The sequence below is a fragment of the Phyllostomus discolor genome, chromosome 13 (assembly GCF_004126475.2).
Source record: "Phyllostomus discolor isolate MPI-MPIP mPhyDis1 chromosome 13, mPhyDis1.pri.v3, whole genome shotgun sequence".
NCBI lineage: Eukaryota > Metazoa > Chordata > Mammalia > Chiroptera > Phyllostomidae > Phyllostomus > Phyllostomus discolor.
The window spans coordinates 26,913,458-26,932,355 of NC_040915.2; the positions used below are offsets into that span (position 1 = coordinate 26,913,458).

An 18,898-nucleotide genomic window follows, 5' to 3' on the forward strand; every position below is an offset into this window, starting at 1 on the left:
ATCACAGGCAGGTCCATGTGCCAACTGCAGCTTACAGGGGAAGAAAGCACCAGCCCAGAATTCAATAGGAAAACTACCAGTTGTCTGTAATACAAAAGCGATGACCAGGTTGGAAGACAGTTGTACTGTTCATTAAAGCACATCCGTACTCTATAAAGCAAACAAATACAGAGAGACTCAAGGTTGTCTAGGGCCTTTTCCCCTTCCATTATTTCTCACGCTGCTTCTTTAGGAATCCAACCAATTATTTTGACTGATCCTATCATCAACATGGACAACCAGATGAGTAATAATAATAGTAGTAGTAGTAGTAGTAATAGCAGCAGCAATTCATTTGGTCACATAAATGGTGAAATGGGGAAAGAAAGCAAATCTCAACAGAAACTAGATTTAAACATAAAATGCACACTTATGCACATGAGATCAAGTCAAAGATGCCCAGGACCAAACCAGCTCTGCCTTCACCACCTGCAGGGTTCTTACCTGTGTAAATGAATCTTCCTGGAGTCCCTTTGCAGAACTGTTTGGATTTGTAGGACAATGTGACTTCCACCACACCGGGGATGTGCCGAGGAGGTGTCTGCACACGGATGGCATGCGGAGTGATCAACTAGGGGAGACATTTGGAAGAAAACAATTGTCATTGCAATATGTGAAGGACTCATTTTACAACTCTCCCATCAGCTCTCAACCGACAAAGCTTTAAGACACATAATTACCCTGTCAGTGTTTAAAGACAATCTCGATGGAACCTGTATAAGGGACACCGATGACAGACAATATTTACAAGTGCTCCGAGCACAGCCATAACAACTTTATCAGAGCCTCCCTACAGGACAGGCACTCTGCTTCCTGGTTTGGAGAGGGAACCTGGCCTAATGAAATGATTTATCTACTACAGGATATCCTTTGGAAAATCTCTGTTTGAAGCACAGACACCCCACTCCGAACTGAGCTGCGCCATGCCTCTCCAGAAGCTGGGGGCCTGGTGTTTGAACTGAGCCCTTAAACATGTGGAAAACACAGAGGTAGGAAATCACCGGGCCAAGGCGCTCTGATTAGCTGCAGAGCATATGAAATGCCCCTAAAGACCATTTGGTGCATTAACTACCAGAGGCACAATCAAAGGGCTTTAACCTGCCTCCCTGGAATCGCTTATGGATCTGGCAGAACTAAGGACTGTCCATAAAAGGGAAATGGGAGGTTGGGGAGGGGGCTGCAGAGTGATCACTGGGCCATTACACAATGCCACGTGCACAGTGAGAAAGCTCATTTCTGAACCCTGTTGGCAATCAGATTACACCGCGAAGCGGAATTTATTTTTTATTACTCTTATCTTTGTTTATATAACTAAAATGTTATTAGTAGCCATAAAACTGGCATTATCTGGTTCTTTGAAAAATCCAGCCCTGGCATCTGCCTGGCTGACCTCTGAGGGTGCTGGATTCTATATGCGCTCTCTCTGTGGTGTCTGCAGTTGCCCACGACTTGACTTCTTCTGCATCCACTGAGCTAGATATTTGTGGTACTGAGTCAGTACACAATGGGGTTATCACTTGCGTTTGTCCCGACTTATGTTTGTGCTATTCTTATGGGTGTAACTTAGCAAGGGCTTTTGTTCTCACGTATAAGCCAGGCCCAATGCAAATGTTTTGCCCAGAAAATCACGGGTGATACCATGAGAGGCAGGGCGACGCCCATGAGAACCAGCCCCTGCGTCCTCCCTGGGTGAACTGCCCCCACACTGGTCCCAGGGAGGAGAATGCAAGAGAGGGGATAACGCTGAAGCCCGCAAGTCCTTTCTGCCAAGTGCTCTTTCTTGACACGTAAAGAGAAGGCTGTCTGTCTGCATAAAAATCTCTTAAACTTACTAATTAGAAATGCCGATCTTCTTCCACAGAATCTGTGGGCTTGGGGCTTATTGGTGGAGACACACAAGGGCCACTTCAGGGAAACCATGCTCGTGTGGAACCCCTGGAGACTGAACTCATTTCCATGGTGGAGTGTTCTGGATGGCTAAGGGTTTATCCAGAAAAGCGAGCATACGCGCACCCACACACACACACACACACACACACACACACACACACACAAGATACTGACTTCAAATTCTGTTCTTTTCATATCGGAATTCTTCCAGGATGCACTGTAGGTTTTATAACATAAGCGAAGTATATATCATTTCATTTAGCCATGATAAATCAAGGTCGTCTATCGGAATAGCCCTTGTCACATCTTGCTGTGATACAGAAAAGCCCTATGTGACTGCTGAGGTTATAAAGGGCTGTTCCCTAATGCCCACCCCGCCCGCCCCCCCCCCCCCCGCCAAACAGCCCAGATAGCCATTGTTTTTAAATTAGTTCTATTTTATTCCATCTCTTTGTCGTTTCCCCCTGGTGTCCTTTGCACCTTCTAATTTGCTCTTCTCATCTGTAAGCACTGACACCAGGAAATCCAGTTTAGTACTGTGTAGAGACTAGGAGAAAGAGAGAGGCTCTGAAGGGCAGTAAAAGATCATCTTCCAAAATCAAGTGCATGTTTAATCTCAATTGTTCAGAGAGTGTTTTTGCGATGTTGGGAATTAACACTTGTCGAGGGTCCTGGGAGGTCTCCGCCACGTTCCTGAGGCTTTTACATACAAACATCCATTTGGTCAGAACACTGGCTTTTACTATTATCCCCTTTTTTTTCAGATGTGAAAACAGAATCAAAATGGCCAAATTGGTTGTACATGATCCTCCTTGTTAGAGCAAAAATTAATGCTGATGTAGTCCAAAAAACTACAGCAGCAAATACTTGCTATCTTCTCAGAGAGAAGAAACTGTACAGAAACTTTTAAAAAGCGATAAACTCACAATTTTCAGATCCATAGACTGTGTGTGTTGTTTTTCCTTTACCTCTGTGCTATATCCTGCTATATCCATTTTTCATTTATGCCCGATCCTTGGCTAGGATTTTGATGATGAAATTCGCCATATTGTTATATCCCACATAGGTGGCGTGCTCCTATTTTTAAGAGTAACTTAGGAGGTAGAGTAACATTGATTCACAATAATATTTAGAAGAACTTTCAGCCAGTGAGAAAATCCTGCACCTGCCCTCTCTTTCTCAGGGGGAAAACAAATTTAAAGATGGGAAGATATTAGTAAATAGACAAGTGAAGATGTGTTTTTAAGTACAAGGACTTACGACCTGTGAGTTGCCACACTGAGAACACACTTCGTGAGCTTTGTGCATTGATTAGACAGGCCTGTGAGGAGACTGGGGGACTGGTTGGAGAGCGGGGTGCTGGCAGCAAGCATGAGGCTCAGAGCACTGAACCACATTTTCATGTATAATTTCATTTTCAATTCTAGTCAATTGCCCTCACGAAAGCAGAGATTTCTGTGTGAAATAACTGCGAGTCACCAGTGAAGTGAATGTGAATCATCTCTGGAGAATGGACTCACCCATGCTTTTCTGTCTTGGGGTGTGGGTCTGGGAACGTTCTCTGGCATTGACACGTGGTGTTGAGGGCTCGCAGAGGAAAGCCATTTTATCTAACTTCTAACTTCTAAGACTAAGTTTGAAAGCTTAGTCTTATTTACTAACTCAAAGAAACACAGAATTAATTTCTCAAAGGAATGCTAGCGGCCATTTAAAGCTAATGCTCTTATCGTAAGACCTAAGGACACACCAGTTCACAAAATTTTAGTGGCTTCAAAAGTGGACCCAACCACATCTTAGGGGAAGGACAGGGTCTGGATCCAGAAGTCTAGAGCCCAAAGTCCCCCCCCCAATACACACACACACACACACACACACACACACACACACACCCTAGAACATAATTCCTACATGGTCCAACCTGGCTGAACAAGGGCAGCCACTCCAAGCCACAGAAGGAGGAAGGGCTCTAGTGAGTCTACATTTTCCAAACACCCATCACTTGGAATACCACTTTCTCGGTTCTGCCATATCTACATGTATGTCACCTACATGACCATGTACTTAATATGTTAAAAATTGCTTTCTGTTTAAAACATTTTTTATAAAAAGCAAACTTTCTATCGCTACCTAGAAAACTGGTATCCCCTACCAAATTAAGGTGGTATGATAGATGGTATCTTAAAGTTAACTCGATGCTGTTAAGTTCCAGCTAGATAATGTGGACAACTGGAAGGAGTTTATTGGAACTAGAGATCGGTTAGTGTTGGGTGTTACAGATGCATTTGCCCCCACTGAGTCGGTCCCCAGCGACATAACTCAGGACAAAAAGAGAAACAAAAGGAGGATGGTTTATCACCACGTGCTTTGGTCCTACTTACTGCCCGTGTCAAATCCCAAACTGCCCCCTGCACTCCCTGGGACTCACGCTCCATACCTCAGGAAATACCGTCCCATCTAAGTGATTAGAGGACAGATTCGCTTTGACTCAACTTCCTTAAATTGCACGGCCAATGAGTTGAGCTAAAAATAAACATTCTTTAGAAACTCTATAGCACCTGACACTACTTTCTCCGGTCTTGGAAGTCTCCACTTTCTTCACTTCTGTGACACTCATTATTAGACCTTGGACTTGCAGCGTGTGCAGTGGTTTATTTACCAAAGCACCTTCCCGGCCACTGCCTTCTAAACCCACCCCCTCATGGGGTGTGAATTCCAGGTGGGAAAAGGGGGTGGCTGGGCACGTTAACCAAGGCCATTTAAAACACAAGGAAGGGAACTGATCTCGTCTGTGGGTAAGTGTTTTCCAGACCTCCGCTCTCTGTCCTTGGCTCCTGTTTTCCTCGTTTTCAAGCTTTTCCTTTCTGCCAACTTCTCAATTGTAAAAATGTCACGAGTGTTGTTCTGTTCTTACTTGCCTAACATTTCTTGAGTTTACTCATCGACTCCACCGCCTCAGCGGAACGCACTCCCAGATCTACACCTGTAGCTGTGATCCCGCCGGCCAAGCACCACACTTTTATTAGCAACAGGGTAACAGAATCTCCCCACACTCATCTAGTTGCCACCTCCACGTCCACGTGACCCATGCTAAATTTATCATCTTCCTACCTATCAATGCACTTCTGGCCTCCCTGTTTCCTTTCTCAGTTAAGGGAACGCTATCCTTTGCAACACCCAAAATAGAAAACTTGGGATCCTATTCATTTCTCCCCGCTTCAATTTTCCTTTTATTCATGTTGACCCCCACCCCCACCCCAGCCCCGCCCACTGAACTCCACTGTCTCTTTGCTTCTTCACTTTCTCCTATCCGGGCTGTTGTTATTTCTTAGACCAGTGCAGCGGCACTTTCTAAATATTCTCCCTCTACTTCTACTTCCTCCTCCAGAAGTATCTTCCTCAAATACAACCTCCTCCTGTCATCATTCCCTGACTCAAACTCTCGCCTGCCTCTTTGCATACAGGACGCATTCCAAACTCCTTGGCACCCCATACAGGGTGCTCCTCAGCCTGACCCCCATCTTGCTTTCCGCCCTCCCTCTCTCTTTGCCGTCACAGGTTCCGGAGAGCAGGGTGCGTGGGTACATGCCAATGCCAACCCTGCCTGACGTCTCTGACCTGTCCGTGCCGCTCCTTGCCTCATCAGCTCCCTTCTCATAGTCCACCTCGTCTTCAAGACCCTGACCACATGACTTCTCTTCCAGAAGTTTCACCTGATCCTAAAGCCCCAGTTACCTGTGCCTTTCTAAGAATTTATACAATTATGGTGTTTACAAGGCAAGACTTAGCATCCTTTGTTCTTCATGCTATAAAGAATTCCCTACAATATATCTCCCAGTAGGCAGTTCCTGAGATCAGCAGCAGGGACCAATTCATATATTTATCCTCCAAAGTATTTAAGTTAATGCCTTACATATGAGATATCTCCAAAATATTTCTGGAATAAATACTTATATAAATTAGGCCTGAATTCTGCTAGATGTCTGACTCCATTAGGTATAGTAGTCTTATCCGTTAGAGTCACAGCTCTGAACCTGGTAATATATAGCTCTCATTTTGTAAGTTGCCCTTAAAATTAATTATCCACTGCTCTCAGGCACCCGTGTGAGGCCACTGTTCAGATTTCATGTACGTGGTAAAAGAGGGATGTCCCAAGATCTGTGACTCCTGTGAGATGGGAAAAGATAAAATACAGAGAAAAAATAAAAGATTAAGAAAGTAATATCACAAAAGTAGCCCACAAAGGATCAGGGCTAATTGTTCCTTTCTGTGGCATTACAAGCGATTTGCCCTCTCTCTCATACTCTTCCTCCTCACATGTGTGGGTTTGTGTGTCCATTTGTACATGGGTGTGCTTGTGCAGGAAATAACAATCACGTAAATAATATTGGAAGAGGTAAATTCATCCACTTCTAGGCATTACATTTATCATGAATAACTATTACTAAAGATCAAAAGTAGAATTAGTTTTTGTGCAACATGTATTGCATGTGATTATATAAGAATTAGCTATATATCTCCAAGAAAGAAAGACTAAAAGGAAAATCATCCAAGTAGCAAGATAAGTTACCGCTAGATGGTCAAGTTACAGGTAATTGTAATTTTCTCAGCATACCTCTCTGAGTTCTCTAGCTTCCCAACAACAAGAATTCATTTAACGTTATACTCAGAAGAAATAAGTTTGGAGTGCGGCATGACAATGAGAGAAACCCATCCAGCCCCTGTGAGGTCCGGGAGAGGCCGCAGCCTGTGATGGGAACCCCGGCCGCAGTATGAACGCTCCCTCTCAGCTCCTTGTAGGAGCATTTTTGCTTCTCCAGACTCAGAGCACAAGAGAGAAGATTCCTGCAGTGGTCGGCACTTAGTGTCTGTGTCACTCTGGCTCACACCTAACGATAGACGGTGGAGGTGACCTCCACGGCACTTCTGCGGCAACCTTGTGCTGCATTCCAATCGTGTGCCGAGTGCAGTGTGCAGCTCCTTCAGGGACTCTGTCCTCCAGCATTAGGGGCAGGTATCGGCGCTGGCTAGCTCACAGACGAGGAACATGAGTTTCAGGTGAGTTAAGAAACAGGCCCAAGGAACCAGTCAGAAGTGGCAAGCCTGCCTGGCTGACGACCGCCACTCTGCCACCAAGGCAGTCCCTCCCCACGACCACCACTGTTTTTCCATAATGGCTGGCTCGTGTACTTCCCACCCCACCGCTACCGTCAGGAGGACGGATCGGATCCTCGGCTTCTTCTATATCCTGGAAGGTTCTGGGAACATAGTAGGGACGCAAAATGGCCTTTCTTATTGGTGAGAGGTTTGCTGAGGATGATTTCTCAGCAACAAAACAAAACAAACAAAAAAAATGCCGCCATTCCAAGAGAAGCCCTCATGTGTGTTTTCCGACCAGTGGGTCTACATGAAATAAATGCAAATGGAAGTTCCAAGCCACAAAGCCAAAAAATAACTGGGATTACTAGAAAGCACACCAGTGATTCTTCATTACTAGCCCTAGGATTTACTATTTTAGCCTTAATCACTTTCAACACTAAAAAAATTATTTTTAAAAAGTCCAAAACAAGGAAAGAAAGAGAAGGGATAAAAGGGAGGAAAAATTATGTTTCTGGGAAAATAATTAACACTGATGACTAGAAAAAGCCTAAAACAGGCACTGGCACAATGGTTTTTGGGTGTTACCCATCCAAGCGTCTGGGCTCATGGTACGCTGGCCCACTCACCCACTGCCATGCTCAGTGCCTCAGTTTCCCCATCTCATACTGCACCAGCCTGTCTGCTCTGTGGGAGTACTTCTAATAACAGTAAATACGCTTTATGTTTGGGTAGAGCTCTCTAGGGACCCTAAAGCACTTTCCAGATTAATTTTTTAATTTACGTATTAATAATTCTCACAGCATTCTCCCTCCTTCTCAATTAGGATAATAATATCCATCGCTTTTGAGACAGGCAGAGGGTGCTGAGTGATGGACATGAAGCAGACACTTAAATAAGGAAACTGTAACATCAAAGCATAATTAAAGCTTCAAAACCAAACCACCCAAGGATTTTTAAAGAGACACCACAGTGGTAGTGACTGAGCAAGCAAACTCGTTTTCCCTCCACTCTGGAACATTCATCTTTCTGTAGTTAAAGGTGGCGTTTCAGGAAATATGATCTGCGGGAGTCCCTAAAGGAAGCTGGGACATGAAAAGTGGCGGCTGTGCCGGCCGAACCTCCGCATCGTATTGCCACTCCCCTGGAGTGGATAGGATACGACGCCGATCAGGCGCTGCCGGCTCCTCTCCCGGGGTCCTCGGTGTATTCTGGTTTGCCCCCTAATCAGAGTTCTTTGGGTTTCGTAACGCGGATTTTTTTCGTTCCCAAGAATTGCCTGTCTCAAAGGCGGTATATGATTTCTCAGGGAACGTGAGAGACAGCCAGTGGAGGCATTTACTGTTTCACAAACATTCTGGTTTCCCTTTGTCCTTTCAACAAAACAACTTTAAACCAATGTTTAGCAAAATATGCTGGGTTACAGGAATTCCCAGAGATCAACTTTATGGATGAATGTCAGTGGAGACTTTTGAAAGTTAAGTCTCGGGAATTGACTTAAATGCAGGACTTAAAACCTCGCTTTTGAATAGTCAGCAGTATTTCTGAAAACTCTGAAATCTCTCTCACCCAGACAGCCTCACGGACACGCAGTAGAGAGACGTAGATATATTTTCTTATCTAGTCTGGGTCCCACAGCTAGAATATAAGTCCCATGAGGATGAAAACTTCGTCTTACTTGATTTCACTACTGTGTTTCTCACAGTACCTGGCCCTCGGTAAACACAGGGCAGGGCACAAGTAGGCTTACAGTGGTGAGTATGTGAAACAGCTTCTTCTTGTATCGTTCTCATTGATTACTGCATTATTTTCCACGAGAGGAGCTGTAAACCCACTTTTGCCCCAACCTGAGCTTGTTGAACACTGGATAAATAAATGCTGTGATGCTATCAACCGCCGCTAATAATTAGGATTAAGGTTCAAGAAAGTTCCTGATTAACTACCAAAAGAGAAACAATCAGTACTATCCCATTCAAAAATCTCACTACTAAAGAAAAAAATCACTTTACTTTGTCCCCACAAACTTCCTGGTGGCCTCAGTAAGCATTTGCAAAACTATGCCACCCAACTCTTCCACCAAAAAGACTGACTGGGTCCCTCTATCAGTGCAGTTAATTGTACAAGACAGCAACAAGATCCTCTTTCAAAATAACAGATTTGGGAGGAAAAAAAGCTAAAATAAATATACTTCAAATACCTTTGGTTTTGTGGGTTGATTATTGATTTTTTTTGGGGGGGGGGTAATTCATTTTTTAAAAACACTTTCTCCAGCTCTCTTCCCAGGATGTGGATCTGGAGCCAGCTGGGCCCCACTGCAGACTGGAGCCCGTCCTGACCGTCTGGGAGCTGGGAGAGCACAGGCGCGTTTCTGAGGTCCGGAGGATGCTGGGAGGGCAGGGCTGGACACCAGCAACGCCAGGTCCTGTGGTTGGAAGCTGCACAATGAGCTCTTTCTCAAGGCTTGTTTTTCTAAATCCAGTCAAGAAGGAACATCATTCCTTAATCAGCCTGCCTTAGGGTCCTAGGTTCCTGCTTGTTTGTTTGAAAATTAAAATAGAAAAGAAACAGCAGAGCCAGAAACATTTATGGAAGAGGCTGAATGTTATCAGAGTTGGCGGTTTGCAGGGTCAAATCTTTGCCTATGGAGTTAGGAAAGAAAAATAGAAGAACCAAAAGATTGATAGATGGGGTGGCAGGGAATGAATTCACCTTTTACCAAGACTTTTAGGGCCTTTCAAAGCTCTAAGAAAATGATATCAAGATACTAAACAGAGACTCATTTAACTTTTTTTTATATGGTTTAGTTTATATTTGCACACTGCATACATTGATGTTTCCATAGGTATTCAATTATTCCTCATTTGACACGTCCCTACAGGAGTGAGCTGTGCAGAAGACCAAAGCCAAACCCTCTGAAGGCAGGGTCCAGCAGAAGTAAGGCCTGCCCGAGTGTAGCTGGTAGGGTACGTGGATGTCTCACACGAGACGGACAGCAGTTTGAACACTTCACCCAACATGCCATATGGTGTGCTTGAGTGTGACATTATTATGTTACAGAATCACATGCTTATGATTTTGTAACAAAAGTGTTTGTAATAAAAAAAGGGGTGTTATTTGTGCTGGACTCTGGACTCTGCGATTCCAACTGTTTTCACTGGAAATCTTTCACGGACGCATTACACACAGCTCACTGTTTTAGACAGGATTTATGGAATATAATTGCCGTCTCTTTCTTAATGACTCAGGGCCACTGTCATTGTGAACAGTCATTAATGTGCTGCACCGTAATAAAGTTTTTCATCTGCTTTTTAGGTTTCCTGTTTCTGCCCTCGACATTAACCTGTCACTTCTGCTATCAGAGCCTGCTTCTAACCACCTGCTTCTAGTTGGCTCCTTTGCTATGACCTGGGAACAGAGAGAAGTCCAGTCACAGTTTGTAAAAAATTACTGTTCTGGTTACCCTAAAGTCTGTTATTTTATATAGTTACTTTTTTGTTTGTTTGTTTACTTCTGGTGTCATGCTGAGTTTGGGAGAGTTAAGGCTATCATCACACTCTTCTCTGGATAAATGAGGTTTCACTACATTCTTATTAGATGTTAAGACTTGGCTCTGGATTCAGGGGGACTTTGGTTCAAGTTTAACCTCTCTGTCCATCAGTTTCATTATCTGGGGAGGGAGATGAGCTCAAGAGAGGGGGCCACCTATGGAACTAGTGTTATTACAAGGGTTAATTGATACAATGCCTGTAATGAGTTTAGGAGATGGCCTGTAATGAGTTTAGGAGAAGTGTTTAAGAACACTTAAAAAGTGTTCATTTTCTTACTATTTAATCCTCTCCATAACCAACAGATTTAAACTAAGGTATTTATGTGCATCCTTATTGCACAATAAATATATCTAAATATAAACTACCTAACCACACGTGCATTAACAAAAACTAAACTGCAATCTATCTGGTCCCAACACTTTGAAGCATCATTCAATACAATAGCTGCTAATAAGAGGCATTTGTTTCAATGAATTAATGAATGTCATTCAACAGTATTTTGGATAAATTTATAGAAATGAATGCCTCTGATAGGCAAGGCTCTGTGCTAGACACTGTGGGAGACTAAGCTGAATTGACCACGAATCCAGCCTCCGAAGGAGAGAACATCCCTTTAAATAACAATAACTAAAGACAGAAAGATATAAGGAATGTACATGATAGAAATAAGGCCATACAGGAATTTAGAAAGAAGAGAAAACTTTAATATTTGGAGCTGTGAGGGAAGATTTCAAAGACATACTGGATCTTAAAGGACAGGGGATTGGGCGTGGAAAGGTGGGAAAAGCATTGGGGAAGGGAGGAATGGCATAAGCAAGGCGAGAGTGCAGAGGCGCAAAGTTACTATGGGTAACAAGAGCAGCTAACACCTCGGTGTGACTGGAGCATAAGTTAAGATGGCTGGTAGGCAAGGATGTTGAGAAGAAAGGGCAGAGCCTTCAAAGGGCCTGCCAGAATCCCAAACTAAGGAGCTGCGGCTTTAAGGAGGAGGAAGCCAGTAAGGTTTTAAGAGGAGGAGGGCTCTCATTCAGACCATCAGGAGCCATTGCAGCAATTAGCACGGAACACACACATGAAATGAATACAGCACTATATAGGTATCCATTTTCATCATAAAAGTCGCCTGACTGCAGCCAGGTGTGAATTCCGTCTGTGATTTATGTTAAAATTAGAAACCCATCACCGGTCCGTGGTTTCTATTTTCAAGTTATAGGCACATGCGTGTACCTCCTGAATGTACCGTAAACAACTAGCTTAAAGTGTCATCTTAAAGTCGTCTTCAACTATCCCATAATTATCAATGCAGAGGATCAATTTCAAGTGCCTTAGTCATTAAAAATAAAAATATAGACTAAAGCATTTTTAGGAATGAGGTGAGCATGGTTGTAACTGTGACTATATTAAAGAGGCCATTAGACTATTTTTAATCTGTTTTTTAATATGCTGGCTCATTTCAAAATGATTTCCCATAAAAATAACTAGGGCTTGAAAGGTGTTTTTCAAAGTCATATTCAAAATGTAATGCAACTGATTTGGGTAGCTCCTTTTAGTCTGCACAAATGAAGTTTGTAATTTTTGCAGTAAGTATCTTCTACTTAATAGGTGATCGATAAGCACAGGTTCAATACAGACTTGGCCACTTACATGTTTAGGGAAAAGTAGGCAACAATTAATTATTTTAAACCCATGCATTTAATCAATGTTGAGTTAAGCCTCAGTATAGGTAAAATAAATGGCACAACTATTTACATTATACCTTAACTGTATCATAACATGTTGGAAGAGATGATATTTGAGAGACTGTCTTGCTCCACCTTTCTTACTTTTTGATTTTAGTGAAACTGTTTCTCATACACATGTGGTACAGATAACAGTTCTGAGAGTGTCAATGACATGTGAAATTTGGGAGGTATAAGGAAGTGTGCTCCAAGCCCACAGGGACAGCATGAGAAACCCGGTGCAAGAGAAAGCTGAGTGTGGGGGCGTCGGTGTTGGGGGAACTGGCTGTAATCCCAGCCCGAAGCAGATAATGTGTTCCCAGGAAAAGTCACTGTATGGCTCTGGAACCTCTTTCTCCTCACTTCCAAAAATAAAACAGCTGTCCTGGATGACTGCAGAGTCCCTCAAAGCCCCCCCCCAATGTTGTGACCCTCCACATGTGGCTCAGGGACATCCGAGGCCAGACAAAAGGCCTGGGAAACTTCCGGTGGGAACCTCCCTGCGTTGTCGCCATTCATCCTTTAATGCCACGGAGGAGCAAATGCTGGTTTTTATTTACAATCCTTCCTCTGAGCTGTGTGTGCACAGGAGAATGCAGAGTGGAGATAAGGAAAAGGAAAGAAATCAAGAACCGCATTTAAAACCCTACTTTCCAACTTTTGGACCCAAGCAGCAAAATTGGCGTCTCAGCTTCCAAACTGCCATTGACCCAAAGGTGTTCACACACAGGTTCCCCCGCACAGGGACTTCTCTGGACTCCTCCCATCTCTGGGAACTCAGCTGAAGGCAACGTTCACATGGGTGAAAAACACAGTGTGTGCCCCCGTGTGAGGCTAACCTGCTCAAAGAGGGGTGGGATACTGGCTCCTTCCATCCGAGCCAAGGGGGCCCTGGCTACAACTAGACACCAACTATAAGAGCATTTCTGTTCAGAGCCTTGCAGCATTCAAGAATACCTCTGCAAAGATTTCAAACGATCGGTTCTCTCACCTCTACCCCAGCCCCATCAACTCATGATTGAATTCCATGACTTTGTTTCATTAACATGAAATGCAGATGCACAGCCATCACTGACACGTGCTCCTGTAAGGTGATCCCTGATGAAAGGTTCTGTGGTCCCTAAAGGTTGGGACATGCCATGTACTACCTTTCAGGTATTCATAGTATGCGGCAGTATCTCCAAAGCTCTACAAAGTCCTAGACCAGGGACTGGCTGAATTTATTCGACTCAACATTCCCCAAGCTTACCAAGAAAAAAACTCCCTCCCTCGTCTCTCGTACCTATTGATATCCCCCGCAAAAAAACTACCTGGAAGATGAATTGCAGCAACATCGTGGTATTAGTCTCAGGTTTATATCAGATACCAGAATCTCAAGTGCACAGGGGGAAAATATTGACTAAAGACTTATCAATAGGGAGAGCCGATTTTGTGGCTAATTAAATGGTTTTGACGAAGTTCAAAGAATCCTTTTGCAAACGGACATGCTATTTGCATATTGCAAGTGTGCTTTAAAAGTAAAGAACAATAACGGAAGAAAAGAAGCTACTCCCCACTCTCACTTTGGGAGAGTTCTCAAGGCAGTCAACTCACGATAAAAAGAATTGCTAGAATCGTAGCTGGTTTTAAACAGGATTTAGTCTAAGCCCTTGCTTTTTTAGATGGGCAAACTGAGGCCCAGTGACCAACACAGTAAAATCTAGATGCTCTGACCAGGCAATGGAAGGACCGAAGTTAATACCCAGGTCACCTGGCTCCTTCCCCACTGCTACCCGAGGCAATCCTAGCCTGTGCTCTGATGACCGTCTGTCTGCAGGTCTCTCCGCACTCCACTCTCGCCACTTCCACCCTGTACTTTCCTTTCGGGCAGCTTAAATACCTTAAACTGCATACATTCTCCCAGAGACTTCGGTGATTAAACGAAAGGACTGGGAGACCCTAGAATGCCAGCACAGAGATCCATCCATACGTAACAGGAAGCTTGGCTGGCTACTCAGACAGTCTACTTCTGAGCATACCACTCGCTTGGCCTCCTAGAATCTTGCCTCGAACTTGCAACTGCAATTTTAACCCTGGATTGTATAAACATACTATGAAACTCTCTAATTTGTTTTGTGGGAGCAAGTTGTTTTTCCAAATAAAACGCCAGATCCCACAAAGCTTAATTTCAATCCGCACCTAGCAGGCAAAGCAGCCAGTGGTCATTGTTGAGAAATTAGAGGAATTCAGAAGGAGATATGAAAATAATGATTATTTTTACAGACTAGTAGCCGGAGCCCCTTCCTCCACCAAATCACATGTTGGTAGGAAATCAGAAACAACCAAGTACCTCTGATCAAGAAAATACTCAGCTCACATTAAAAATTAGTACATATCCACCCTGTTGGTTTTCTTGAGTTTATGCATAAAAATCTACAGGTTTTTAAAAGGCAGGATGAACACAAAAGTATCAATCAAATAAACTGCTTTTTTAAAAAAAAGAAAGGAGAAAGGGCAAGAAACGATGAAGGAAAAGTAACAAAGCTGGCGAACCAAATTCAGAGGAAAGCCACGTGCTCGCCCCACATGTGGCAGCTCAAAGGAGGCAGCCCCCAGTTTAGGAGCGATGGAGTTCCGCCTCACCTCTTCCCCACCCTCAGGGGCCAATCAGTGAGGTCAGCTGAGCTACTCCTTTGCAAAAGATTGGGTTGGTAGAGGAAGAGCACAGATGAGGTTAAATTAAGCCGTTCCTATTTTTCTCTGTCTCTTTTTTAAAATTCTTTAGGAAACCAAACAAAAACCTCCAAATAATGGGATCTGCTGCTAATCTACAATGTTGTCTGCCTGTCCTGGCCCACCAGTCTGCTTCCCAAGTGCTCTTAGCTATAGAGTGAGAAAATGGAGAAGAGGCCAAAGTTTATTTAAAACTGGAAGATGAGCCCTGGCTGGCGTAGCTCAGTGGATTGAGCGAGAGCTGCGAACCAAAGTGTAGCAGGTTCGATTCCCAGTCAGGGCACATGCCTGGGTTGCAGGCCACAGCCCCCAGCAACCACACATTGATGTTTCTCTCTCTCTCTCTCTCTCTCTCTCTCTTTCTCCCTCCCTTCCCTCTCTGAAAATAAATAAATAAAATCTTTAAAAAAAAACTGGAAGACGGAAGACCTTGGTTTCAGAGGGACATGACCTCAAGAGACCACAAGGCTAGAGGACAAAGACTTCAGATAGATAGCCGTCTTACTCCAGCAATGAGGTCCAAACAGGCTAACTGCCTTGCCTCAGGTCACTTTGGAAGACAAAGGAAGAGCTGCCTCCTGCCCACAAGAGAAGGCACAGATCCTTCCCAAGGATGAAATCTTCCTACAGGCCAGAGGCTCCAACCACAAACATACAGAACTAGGAAATGGAGGGGTTTCTTCAACCTCTGATTCTCTCTTGCCAAGTCCACCTTCTCTTAGAAGGTGACAGTAACTAGCAAGGTACCCCCAGCACAAGGCATGGATGGGGTGGTGGGCCTTACACTCGAGTCCATGTGGTAAAATCCTTGGTAGTATTGGGTAGTATTTTGGCATAGGCTAAATCATGGACAGTCAGTATAGGCTAAATCATGGACAGTCAGTAAGTACATTGAGTCCTGGAGTTGAACGACCTGGGTTCAAACGCCATCTCTATGGCTGGGGAACCAACAGCATATTTAACTTCCCGAACCTCTATTCCTCATCAGTGAAATGGGAACAACGTGGTAAACAGGTGCCGTGAGACTTGTATGAGAGCTGTACCAAATGGTACCTGGCAAGAACTCAAGTTAACTAAACCTAGTCATACTCTGCATTTTTCTCTAGGTATCTCATAAATACCTTCTCACACATTCACAGTATCAAGTTCTCATTCTACCCAATGGAAGCCTAGAGAAAGGATCCCAAAATTGGCTGATGTTTTTTGCCCCTACCAAAATAAAGGTACTTGCTACTACTGTTACCATCACTACTGCTGGACCACCTGGGTTATCATGTGTGTTTTCTTGCCCTCTTTCTGTGCTCCTTCCCTCTCTCAACATTCCCTTTGCTCTCTCATTCAACTAGGCTTTTATTCCCTTTGGAAAGTGTACATTGAAGTTCAAATTCCATCTCTAGCACTATTGGTCTGTGTGGTGTTAGGCAGGTTTCTGACGCTGACACTCAGATTATTCATATGTAAAATGGGAATAAGAGTATCTAACACAGGGTTATCATGAGGATTAAATAAGGTAATACCCATAAAGTGCCTATACATAATAAACCCTTAATTACTTTGAGCTATTTCTTTCCTTGTCCGAGGATATGTGTATTGGTTTGAGAGAGAGAGAGAGAGAGAGAGGAACATCAATCAATTGCCTCCCACATGCACCCTGACCAGGGATCAAACCCGCAATCTAGGTGTGTGCCCTGCCCAGGAATCAAACCCACAACCTTTTGGTAGATGGGATGATGCTCCCACCAACGGAGCCACCCAGCCAGGGCCGAGCTATTTCTTAATTTCCCACATTATGCACATAATGCAATGGATTTTTTTTGTAATTTGGAGCAATACCAAATTCTCTTCCTACTGTAGAAGGGAGGGAAAAAATCATATCCATCAAATGACCTAAAAGAAAATCTAAAATATAAATAGTTTAGAATATTAACAAAAAAGTCCACTTCTGCAAGGCACTTTTTTCTGACTGTCAGGACTATCATGATGAAAACGACCCAAATTAAACTCCTCCCTCCAGACATCCAACAGCTAATGCTGCAAGGAGTTTACATCTCCTCCGTCATTTGGGGAAACTGTGGGTAGTTTCTACCGGGAAAGGGCCACAGCTGATTTAGGAGAGAGCCACAGATGAGAGCAGTTTGGGAGGAGCCGGTGGGCCAAGAGGGAGCATGCACCCCTCCCCCTCCCCTCCTGGCTGGAGCCTGTGCATTCATCACCAGGGGCTCGTGTACACTGAGGCAGTGACAGAGTAGGGACAGAGGAGCTAGGGGGACAAAGGCATTGTCTTAATGGGTTTTCTTTTCTATGAGCTACATCTGTTTTGCTATGTGGGAACAGGTTCTTTAAAGCGATTTGAATAAACGCAAGTTAGAACTTAACCTCCCGTACCTGTTCCCAAAAGAGGGAAAGCAATGGGGGGACCTGAGATGTGCAGAGCACCTTGACTAGAGACGAGGCGGAGACACATGTTAGTCACTTCCTGACGGGCGGAAGACCTCATTCTGCCGTCAGGGCAGTGCCCTTGGGCTAAGACAGGTACAAAGTTTTTGTCGTTTGTGGTTTGTATTTTGGCCCAAGGTTTTAAAAGAAGCTTCAGACTAACCCACCTTACTCTCAGAGGGTCAATAAGACTTCCTGCCAATTCGGGTCCCCACCTCTCACGCAGACCTTACACTGACTGAAAGGACCTGGAGCCAGAAGTCTGTTTTCTGCTCATTCGTCCCCCCCCTCCAATCCCCACAATAAGGAGCAGAATGATGGAGAGAAAGGGACCAAGACAGAGCCCACGAGACCTGGGGCAGGCTGTGCTCGTGAAGACCGCCGTCTTCGGCAGGGATGGAGACCCCAGGCTGGCAGCAAAGGAAGCCACGTGAGGGATGCTTCCAATTTTACAACCCACTGGCTCCCACAGAGAATGGGGTACAGTTGGCAGGGGGAGCTCAGTCCACCTTTCCCGCCTGGGATGTTCCAAGTTGGTCAGCAACTAGTCTGGTGGACTGAGAAGCCCATCCCTGATTCAGCTTGACCAAAGCTTTGATTCTCTGGCCAAACACACACAACTGCTGGCTGCACGGGAAACACAGAGGGAGCCACAGGGCCAGCCTGGGCGGTTACTGGCAGTGAGAAGTGCACACAGAAGGCCGACAAAGACAGGCAGGCTCTGCTTTGGACAGATAAACATAATCAACAGTCCCAGTCTTAACTCTGCTTATCTCCATGGCCCCTCCAAAGAGAAAGCATGAATAAAATATCTAGTGGTGGGACAACAGCTAGAAATGGAAATTAAAACAAAAAAAAAAATCTGAGTTCTAGCTCCGGTTCTCCTACTGACTTCTTTGTGTGGCCCACATACATGTCACATCCACGCCACAGGCTCCGGAGAGCTGCTTTCAGACTATGTAACCGTGAGTCTCTGAGCCTCAGGATCCTCATCAAGAGAAGATACGCACTGGGAGTCTGTACCTGGTGGTGTCGGGAGACGATGGAGATGGTGTGTGCCAAGAGCTCAGCACACCGCCTAGCCCAGAGTGAGTCGCAGTAACGTTTAGTGATTCACGTGACCACTTGTGAAGGGAGTGAGGTGGATGGGCTGTATGACACCTTGTAGCCTAACATTGTTCTTATTCTACACGTTGGTGAGGTGAAAGAGAAGGGGTCCTGGGCATGCTAACTGAGGAACCTAGGCTCAGGATTTAGAAGGCAAAGGCAACTCTGCCCTGGCATCTCTGTAGTGGAGATGTTCACATTTTGTAATCTTGAGTTAACTTGATTATTGCTAGGCAGGTCAACTGGCACCCTTGAAATACCGATCAGCATGCTTAGGAAGCACTGCACGGGGAGTCCAGAGTCACTTTCACGTGGTTGCAGTCACACACTGAGGTGCCTGAGACCTGGGAATTC

At 44.5% G+C, this 18,898-nt stretch overlaps 1 protein-coding gene across 8 annotated transcripts in view; it reads right to left on the bottom strand.

Annotated features, from left to right (window-relative positions):
- Window positions 1-18,898, bottom strand: part of EBF1 (EBF transcription factor 1) — a 378,944-nt gene that overhangs the window by 82,021 nt on the left and 278,025 nt on the right. For all 8 annotated transcript variants that reach the window (XM_028527296.2, XM_028527294.2, XM_028527295.2 and 5 more), the window contains exon 10: window positions 484-610. In XM_028527296.2, coding sequence (XP_028383097.1) covers window positions 484-610 — 127 coding nt within the window. The remainder of the gene's footprint in view (window positions 1-483; window positions 611-18,898) is intronic.